This window comes from Mytilus galloprovincialis, chromosome 1, assembly GCF_965363235.1.
Source record: "Mytilus galloprovincialis chromosome 1, xbMytGall1.hap1.1, whole genome shotgun sequence".
Classification (NCBI taxonomy): Eukaryota; Metazoa; Mollusca; class Bivalvia; order Mytilida; family Mytilidae; genus Mytilus; species Mytilus galloprovincialis.
In genome coordinates, this window is record NC_134838.1 from 62,231,876 (window position 1) to 62,243,189 (window position 11,314).

At 35.2% G+C, this 11,314-nt stretch overlaps 1 protein-coding gene across 1 annotated transcript; it reads left to right on the plus strand.

The window, feature by feature from the left end:
• Positions 1-7,691: 7,691 nt before the first annotated feature.
• On the plus strand, positions 7,692-10,426 carry LOC143084541 (toll-like receptor 4). Its single transcript, XM_076260828.1, has one exon. It carries the CDS (start codon positions 8,502-8,504, stop codon positions 10,305-10,307), a length of 1,806 nt encoding a protein of 601 aa, XP_076116943.1. The 5' UTR covers positions 7,692-8,501; the 3' UTR covers positions 10,308-10,426.
• Positions 10,427-11,314: the final 888 nt, after the last annotated feature.

The window sequence follows — 11,314 nt, forward strand, 5'->3', positions numbered from 1 at the left end:
ACGTGCAAATGCAGTCAAAGTTATGTAACCATATGGAAGTAAATGCCATCCTAAGCGTAAATTTAAGAATACAAACTAGAATGAAATTCAACAGTGTGGCTGTGGCCATTGATTGACACATTAAATTCATCCATTGACTGGGACAATTTAGGTGAACGTTTGTCTGTAACGACCACTGCTCACTATGTACTTTTTAAAGACACTTAAACTATGGGGTCACCAAAGGTTCTCAACACCTTAATAAAGTAATTCGAAAAATTAATCAGAAATAACACGATGTTTTAATTTAATATATCAATTATATAAATCAAAACATAAAGGTTATTCCTGATTAATTTTTCGAATTATTTTATAATTAAAGGCGTTAAGAAACCTTTGGTGACCCCACAGTTTAAATGTCTATCGTAGGTACGTCGTAAACAGTGGCCGTTACAGACAAACGTTCACGTAAATTGTCCCAGTCAATGGATGAATTTAATGTGTCAATCAATGGCCACAGCCACACTGTTTTGAATCTCATTCTATATTTGATTTTTATATAGCCTTTGAATTATAAAATTAATACATTTGCATGTCAACATCATTGGTTTTTTTTTTAGATAAAGTTTATTAATATTTGAAAAAATACCTATATGGTCCAAATACTCATATTGTCCAGCCCGTTAATAACCAATCCAGTATATATACTCATATGGTCCGACCATACGCGTACGGTCGGACCATACGCGTCGGACCATATGAGTATACGCATATGGTTCATGACCATACGCGTATGGTCCAAATACTCATATGGTCCGGAACATATATACCGTATAGTCGTGCCATTCTTGAAGGAGGGGTGTTCTTCCAAAGTGCATATATAATTACTCGTATTAACAGTTTCCTTTGAAAACCCCCTTCCCATCATGTTGACCTGACCTCAGTATCCGCCAAATATCTTGTTCTTTTTTTTTTATGTTTTATGAAAGTATATACAAATACATCAAAGTAAGGCTTACGACTAAGATTTATCGTAAGTATACTGATTTGTTCATGACTTAAGACCAATCTTAGTCGTAAGTTTTTTTTGGTGAAATCGACTCCTGTAACTAAGGTAAAGCTCTAACTTAAAACTAGGTTCACACTGCCGATCAGATCAACTCGATCCCGATTGTCCACATTTCCACGACCATGCTCAACCAAATCCTTGATCGGGCCTGTTTACGACTTCTACCCGACCGCCATGTGACTGTACACCACCTTAACTCGACCATTCACGACTCCTTAATGACTCCATCACGACTCCATCCCGACAACAAAAGGGATACTTATTCGATAATTCCGATCAATACACGATCTTTACACGATCTTTCCTCGACCAAATCAACTATTCACGATCTCAGCCTGATGTCGACCAGACCAGATCGACCTGATCGTATATGGGTCGTAGGGATAATCGGGAATTCCCCGTCTCTTCGGAATGGGCATCAAGTGTTACCCTTGTCCGTCCGTCCGTACGCACGTACGTCCCAACAATATTCGTTTCCGTTCTCTAATTTTATTTTGCCTCAACCAAATTTTATGAAACGCCGTATACACAATGCTTATTACCATAAAACACACTTCAAATGCGAATTTCGGTGGTCGTTCTTGAGTAATGACCCTTTATAATGTTATATGATATATATGGTAGCTGGGACATTATCAGTGTCCTATGGACACATTCTCCTTTTATTTGGTTTTATTCAGAAGAATGTCCGAGCAAAATCATACATTTAAAATATCTACATAGAAAAAAAGCATATGGATTTGTGGGCAAGGTGGTAAGAGCTCAAAGAGACAGGTTAATAACTGTGACGGAGCTGAAAGAGTGCATAGAAGACGAACAAGATGATGTAGACAGCAACGGGCGCCGATAAATCTAGGTGGGGCAGTGGCTGACACGACGACCACTGAGTTGGCAGTATGAAATACTTTCACAAGAATCAATAAAATGGAACCCAATGCTTATAAAAACTTCCTCATAGTGGACACTGCTATCTAATGGTAGTTTTGTAGCCCTTTTTGAAAATGACATCAAAAAATGAGATTTGTCACTGGATTAGTACTTATACTAGATTGCAATGTACATAAACTTTACCTTCCGTGCTTTCTTACAAACAAAGCGTACTGTTTGTGTCATATATGTGCATAAGTATGTAATCAGTAGTTTTCATAAATTTGATATCCAGTAGTTGAATGGTAAAAAATATTTAGTTTCGTTTTGCTGTATCGCAACAACCTGCATGTATTTGCTAAAAAAATATTACAAAAGAAGGGCAAAGATGTCACAAATTTCCCCAAAATTTGACCCAAAGTAGAATTTCAATCCCTTGGAGTGATACCTGTTCTGAAACTGTTTACAACTTTACATATATCTATCAAGAGATGGTCAAGAGTTTATTTCTTTCTAACCAAAGTTTGGTAAACGTCACTGTGCTTAAACGGCTGTGGGTAATTTACCCACAGCCCAAGATGGAGCCGCCTTGCGTCGGTTAGATACTTTTCTTCTATAGAATAACGATACCACGAATGCAGCAATTAAACAACTGAATTTAAAAGTTGTATTAATCGTTTAGGGGAACCCCTAAACTGGAAAGGTGATTAAATTCTACAAAATAAACGATCACAGCACGATTTTAAAAAACATACAGGCTGTCCCTAACTTCAAAACAACTTGTCCGTAACTTTTTTCATCATACCAATAGAGATGTCCGTAACTTTCAAAGAATCGACATACGCGGATGTAATGTTTAAACTGATGATAGAGATTGCATCGAATACATATTCACAAAACGAAGAAGATGTCTAGAATGATATAATTCATTGTATCGATGGAAGACAAAATTGGGAAAAATATGAAAAAAAATCACGATAAATCCGAAAAACTCGGGTCTCATTTTGTATAAAGTCGGGGTACCCGAATCGCCTAGTTCGGAGGGTTGTTTCCGATCATAGCAGATAAACTGTTGAAACATCATTGTTCGTTTTTATTTTTGAACAAGTAGACTACACAACTCACAAGTATTTTTTACACATACATGTAGCATGTATACACCAGAGACATATATATGTCTCTGTATACACTTACTGATTTTCTGCCAGCAACGACAAGGGTAGCGTGAATCCGGGATTTGGAGGGGAACCAAAATTGCCCAGGCATGCAGTGGGTAGACTATACGAGACCTAAGTGCACAAACTTTTTCCGTCTTTTTGAAAAAGCCAAAATCACTTTTCTCTCATCCCCACAAAAACAAATCCCATCAGCATTAATTGACAGTAAAATAAAAGGGGTGTCAATCTGGACACACTGGGACGTTGCGCACGGTGATATTGCGGCACCCTGGCCAAGATTTACAGTAAATGTGAAAACTTAAAAAAGAGGACATTTTGTATAAATGAATAAACCTAGTTTTACAGCTAGCTGTATATTTCATTTGTATGCAAGTTGCATTAAATCTCATTAAACTGAATAAAACTAATTTAAAAGACACAATAGGTAAAAGTCAGTGACAATAAAAGGAAAGGAGCAGTCAACATAGTGTAACAATTCGACATAGTATATAAAAATATAAATAACTACGTAGGACAACAGGGTAATTTAATAGTCTAACAACCCCTGATAACATTCAAAGAGAGAGAAAAAAAAACATACTAGGAAACATATTCAAAAAATCATAACACTATAACTAACTGGTGGGATGTATAAATACCGAGCCGCGTCAAAGAGTATTCATCAAAATGCACATAGAAAGAAACAGAGGTGAAGGTAAACCGCAAACATATAATTAAACTCAAAACATTAAAGAGTATGGAAAAGCCTTGGTCTGACAAGCGAAAAACGTCGATAAGACGCACATCAGTAAATAAAAGTTCAAACCATAACCAGGATGGAGTACCACAAACCCATAATAAAACGTCTGTGGTGTAAGTATGATGCGTTAATAAAATCACATTTGGTGGTGAATGAGTAGTATAAACGGCCGCGAAGGTTACAAATATGATGTTAATTGTCTTCTAATTGTTGAAATTATAATTCTTAAAATTTTAAATCAAAAGTTACCAACATCTAAAAATAAAGTTACGGACAGTCTGCTTAGTTTCGATCAAAAAGTTACGGACATCTTATGCATTTTTTAAAGTTGACCTTGCGCTTTAGTGAACTCTATATTAACAAATTTATGGTAATTGTTAGTCATTTCTTTATTCAATAATCCTATAAATATTTACAGTCTGCATGAAAAACGTCGCAAAAGGCACATTGTATGAATGAAATATCAACGAGTTTAGAGTCCGCCATCTTGGGATGTGGGTAACTTAACTTAAGTTACCCACAGCCGTTTAAGGGCATACGATACAGTTACAGGGGAGGTAATGACGTTGCTAACGTAAAATGTTATTTTCGCGACGTCAAACTATGTCATATCGGGAAAAGATGCATTTTTCGACTGATTTTTATCATTCAAACTGATTTAATTTGAAAACGAGTGCATGGACCCCTATTTTTTAAAACGGCAATTAGTTTCATTTTGCAAGGAGTTTATGTGACCCAAATTTTATAAAACTGTAAATAGAGGAATTTTTTTAATTTTGATAAACATGCAGCAAAAAATGACGTTTGTTCCTATTATCATGAACATTTGATAAATATGATCTATTTCTGAATAAAACTTGCATAATTTTTAATGAAACTTATAAAATACAGAAATTACCGATTATTAAACAAAAAACCATTTGTGTTTATCTTTTAAAACAAAAAAGTTATGTCTTTCTTTCGAAAAAGAAAATACGGACACAAATCTGAATTTTGAGCAAATATACAAAATTTCGACCTCATTTTACTCAAAAAGTAGCACATGAAGGTATATTTTTTATTACATATTTGATTTAATCAGGTAAAAAATAGCCTATATGCAAATTTCCATCAACTTGTAAATACAGGTTCAAAACTGTATCGTATGCCCTTAAGCACAGTGAACGTTGTTTGTCGTTTGTTATAGTTTGTTGAACGTTACAGAAGTAGAAACAAATGCATCGTTCATTCAGAGTTTGCTGACCATGTTTGAACTGTCAAAAACGCATGCACATTTTGTTGTTATTTGAACTTATTACGCGGGGAAAATAGCCTCCGTAAAAGCTGTTATAGACTCAGAGAACATCTCTCCTCTATAAATATTAAGGATGCATTTCTTTCTAACACAAACGATGCAAACGACTAAGCGCGCACATGTTTTGATCATTTCTTTCAAACATACGTTTGCAAGTTTGCATAAACTTTGACAAACTATGCACACGCTAAAAATGCGTCTGCAGTTTGTCATTTGTCGTTTGTCAGTACCAAAGCTACATTTGTTTCTAAGTTAACTCCAACCTGATCAAACGAAGTATGTGTTCCTACGTTTGTAAAAAGTCTGTTTACCAACAACATGTGCATGCTGTATTGAAAGTTCAAACAGGGTCAGTAAACACTGATTAAACGATGTATTTGTTTCTACTTTTGTAGCGTTTAGAAAACAACAACAAACGCGACACAACGTTTACAAAATTTTGGTTAGAAAGAATGCGGCCTTAGGCAGTCCTTCATCTTAAACAGATGAATGTATGAAGATAGTGATGATAAAGCCTTTTTTTAAAGAGGTATGTTCTTGCTTGTCATAACTCAAAATATTGTCTAAAATTACTCAAATTTAGGTATTACCCTCCTTTCTTTCATAGCTGTTATTTTAATGAAAGAAAGGAGGGTTCGTGATAGATATATGAAATCATTTTCAGAAAAGATATCCTCCAGGGGATTGAAATTCTATTTTTGGCTAAATTTTGGGAAATTATGTGACATCTTTACCCCCTTTTGCATTATTATTAGTAAAAAGGCAGGTTGTTGCCATGGATACATCAAAAAGAAATATCTTGAACCATTCAACTACTGGGTACCAGATCTATGGAAAATACTGATTACATACATATGTACATATATGACACAAACAGTAGGCTTAATTTGTAAGAAAGCAAGGAAAGGGGGATGGTAATATTTATGTATATTGCTATCTAACGTCAGTTCTAATCCAGCGATAGGCTCATTTTGAAGAAAAGAGCAGTAACACTCCAATAACAAATCAGCGCCCTACTTTACTTTCAGGAAGTTTTTATAACAAATGAGGTCCTCTTTGCTCAGCTCCTGCAAGTCTCCCATACTTTTGATTTTGCCATTTCCGTTTTAAATTTTCCTCGTAGTTTATTACAATTTATACTATCCACACAGTGGTTGCATTGTCAGCCGCTACATCATCTAGATTGTTTGGCACTTTTTGCCGTCTACCCGTTTTTGTTCGTTTTCTAGGCTCTCTTCAAGCTCCGTCACAGCTATTTATAATCTCTAAGCTCTAACCACCTTGCCAAACAATCCAATTGCTTTATTTCCATGTAGATATTTTATATGTATACTTTTACTCATGCAGACCCTCTGCGAACTACTGAGTATAACTAAATAAACGGGGAACGTGTCCATTGGACACAGATAACGACCGAGCTTACATATATAACGTTATATTTAGAGTCATTACTCATGCAAGAACGGTAAAAGTGACACCACCAAAATTCGCACTTGATCTGTGTTTTATGGTATTGCTATTCATAAAATTTGGTTGAGGCAAAATAAAATTAGAGAACGGAAACTAATTGTTGGGACGTACGTATGTGTACTTACGGACGGACAAGGGCAAAACTTAATGCCTCCTCCGCTGCAGCGGGTGATATAAAAAAAAATCAGATGTTTTTATACTGAAATTGTACATACCCGACCAATGACCGACTATCCCTACGACCCCTATACGATCAAGTCGATCTGGTCTGGCCGAGATCTTGCTGAGATCGATTATAGTTGATTTGGTTGAGCTAGTCGAGTAAAGATCGTGTAGAGATCGTGAATTTGTTGGAATTATCGAATATGTTTTTAATTAGTGGTCGGGTTTGAGTCGTGATAGAGTCGTTAAGGAGTCGTGAATGGTCTGGTTAAGGTCGGATAGCAGTCAGGTAGAAATATTTATATTTACCGGACTAGACTTTACATCCCAGGACAGCGCGCTGGACTTCACATCTCCAGCGGTTCACTTAATCATGGTCAATACCTCATACGACAATTCAAGAATCATTTATATTTACACAAGTTGTACCATATGATAACCGAAGGTCTGAAAGAGGGGTCTGTATTTTGTAATTTTAGTCCATATTCTCTACTCGAATTTTGTCTGCCAATTTAAACTCTCTTTTATTTAAAGTTGAACACCTCGGTATGCTCTATTCTTTATTTTATTCTAAGATCGAGTTTCTCTACTATATCATTGGCCCATTCATTGTTCTTTATCCGGAAACCCCCACCCAGAGCTTCGTAACCGGACGACCAAGTAAAACTTTAACAAGCATTAACTGGCCACCCGCTGATTGATACTGTGTAGATAAGATTGTAACAACAGCAGGGGTCCAGTTAATAACAAGCACAACTTTTACTTACAAATTAGGAATGTAAATATTTACTTCCTATGATTTAAAAGTATGAGTTCCGAAAACACATGTTAATTATCTCCACTAAAAAGATGGTTCACGGAAATGATAGGGTTAAAAGAAACTACTTCCTGGCAATCAGTTTATCTGAATATTTAAACTTAACAGTGTTCTCTGCAAAATCATTCGTAAAAAGTTAATGTTAAAATGAAATTAAGAAGGCTAATTTTACTACTTGTTTGTATCATCTTTTCGGGAAAATGTAGACAACGAAAAATAACATGTACCATGAAACAAGAGAAACTGGAATTAACGGCTGATTGTTCAAACCTTGGACTTACACGAGTTCCGCAAGATCTAAATCATACCATTTTTGCGCTGGATTTAAGTAAAAATAGGATTAAAATCCTCAGGAACAATTCATTTGAAAGATATACACAGTTAGCTGTTTTGACAATTGATAGTAACGACCTGTATTTTCTGGATGCTGATACATTCTTTGGATTACACAATTTAGTGAAATTGTCTATGAATAATAACAAACTGAATCTTTCGACAGCTTACTCCAATGGAATATTTAGTCATACTCCACAACTGCGATATCTGGATATCGGAAGCAACCAGGTAACAACTCACAAATATACTACACTGACGATGTATCCGTATTTCGGAGATATGAAAAATTTACAAACTTTATACTTGGATCTAGTGAATCTTCCAGTCTTTAACTCAAGTGGATTATATAAACTAAAGAACCTTGATACAGTTCGATTTTCGAGCTGTACTCTTGAGGAAATGCTTAATGGTACTTTTGTGACATGCCACCTTCTGTAAAACAAATATATCTCAACAATTGTGAAAAAGTGAAAATAGTTGAAGCTAACTTTTTAAAACCGTTTTTGAATCTACAGGTTTTAGAACTTTGTGGCGTTTTCATTCATCTATCGAGGGCATTATAACTTTTATATCCGTTTCAAAATAAGAATATGACATCTATAATTTTCAAAAGGGTAACTGTTGATTTTCAGGATTCGAACAAATATCCGTATGCAGTCAGAGTTACAAGAGAAATGATGACATATTTACAAACTATATGTGTAGATGATTTAGTTTTAGCAGAAAGTGGTATTGTTGATTTTGAACCAGGCTCCTTGCTGACCTACAACCATCCAGAATGTTTCAAAAGAATAGTTTTTACTGGGAACAGGTTTTCAATGCGCGATGGAAAATCTAAGACAATGGAATTTATTACTTTCCAATCAAGAACAATTAACCTACGGGTATTTGATTATTCATACAACCCAATCAAATACTCAAATATTGACTATGGTTCTGACTATATACAGAGTAACAATAACTCAGATGGAGAATACCAATACGAGACACTACAACACGAAAATAACCCACTAGTTCGACAAAACGTATCACCGCATAAAGACCAATATATTTATACCTATACGGTTTCATTACCTCCAAACCTTGAAGCCCTGAGATTTTCACATTATCTTACTCCGACGGACAGTCGGATAAACTTGATGATCAAAAGAGCACAGAATTTGCGTCATCTGGACGTGTCATATTTTCAAACTAGTTATTTTCCTCAGATATATTTTGATGGTGACCACAATATTGAATTCATGAATATGTCTGGAATTGATGCAAATCTTTACTGTTTGAAACATTCAAAAGTAAAAAGTCTTTTTCAAAACCTATCAACAGCCGTCATGCAAAATATCAAACTTGGGCAAGCTATACTAAGCGGATGTGACATTTTCAATCTTCTTCCAGTAATAGAAAATTTGGATGTATCTTCGAACAATATGTGGTTTCTACCTAAAAATGCATTTATGTATAACAATAAGCTAAGAATTCTTAACATGAAGATAAATTCGTTTACCGAAATACCGACAGCAGTAACTGCTTTGTCAAATTTAAAATTTCTAGATCTCAGGAACAACTACATCCAGTCAATTAATGAGACAATAAGAAAGTGGTTAGATCAACAATACCCGAGAATGTTAAAGCTGTATTTGGGTGGAAATACCTTCAGTTGTACCTGCGATACCATGGATTTCGTAAAGTGGTTGTTCACAACGAAAACACATTTTGATAGGCCTCAAAAAGATTTTGATTGTCGCCTCAGTAACGGTTCAGTCATCAATACATTACACGCAAATACAAACTTTCATGACCTGTTCAGTCATTGTGACAGTGAAACCTGGCTCCAAGTTGGAATCGGTTTAATAGTGGCGTTCTTTGTGTGTGCCGTTCCTGTTGCTATTATCATAAGTTATAGGTGGAAAATAACGTTTTACATTTATAAAAAATATCGACGAGTTGTAGAAAAGGGATTGAGACAGAAATGTCAATATGATGTGTATCTTTCATATGCAGAAGACAGTCAAAGTTGGGTCATTAACTCTTTGCGTCCGAAACTAGAAGAGACGTGGAAAATGAAGGTTTGCATTGGAGATCGAGACTTTCTTGTTGGGGAGTCGAAATCTGAAGCGATTGCAAATGCTATCAGCGAAAGCAGACATGTTATATTCTTCATATCAAAAGATTCTAAAGATGAACAATGGCTACGGTTTGAAATAGATCGTGCTAGATATGAGAAAGATGCTAATTTCTTACAAAAAATAATTGTTATTACAGGAAAAGCAGACATGGGATGTATTCCAGACGAACTCTGTCATATATGGAAAGATGTTATAGGAGTAACTTGGCCCGACAATGAATCAGACAATGGATGGCAAACATTAAAGCTAGCTTTATGGTCAGAACTGTCATAGCGTAGAATCAGCTGTTGATATGACTCGATGCTTGATTTAGACCGATTAAAACAATCTATACGTATTTTTTTGAAAACAAACATTTCATATCAATGAATTAGTACTCCATGCCTTTTATTTTCAACACGAATTGAAAGTCAAAGAATTTTATAACACATGTGTCTAGTTTATATTAAATCTATAATATTTAAAATATGCTCTTTATTTATTAAGTTATTTGACCCCAGCAGCCCGCGACAACGTTTCAAACTACACTGAGAGTAAAAACTACTATATAACACTTATTTTTCCTTTGCTAACGTTTTTCGTTTCGTATTTAGGGATTGGTATCTTGCATAGAAGCCTGCTAAGATGAGGATTTAGTGGGGACCCTTATTGAGCTATATATTCACGGTTTATGCATGTCTCACTCCAAACGTTGCCTAGTTAGGGTCCCGGGTTCATTTTTTTCAAAACCCTGGATCCACATCTGCATGCAGTGCCTATAGTTGCATGGGGACTGTAGAATTCGTGTTTGTATCATCTTCTATTCATGCATAAACTTCTACATTTTAAACTCTTGAAGTCACATTAATAAAACATAACTCACACAAGAGTGTGTCCTACCCAGTACATGTATTTTAAAATAATGCGATGTGGTCTGTTTGTCAAGAGACAAGGATGTTATGTATATTTGATGTTTTAGTGATTCATTTATCGATGAATTGCTCTCGTCTATTACAGATAAACTAAACTTCAAACAAATCACTAGGTTTGGAATATATGAGATTACTCCTTTAATAGTGCAAACCAAAATCACACCATATATTACATACCAATCGAATTACAATACAGATCTCTGATTTCGTCATGCTTATACGAGAGCGAGTGAATTTTAATCTGCTTGATAACATATATTTTAGAGAATATTTCTCCGGTTGGTTTAAGATAACATGTATGTCCGTTTTACGTCCTTCGATCTCTTTATCCATTCCATTTTTATATTCATTATTGCTCCTGAACTGCTT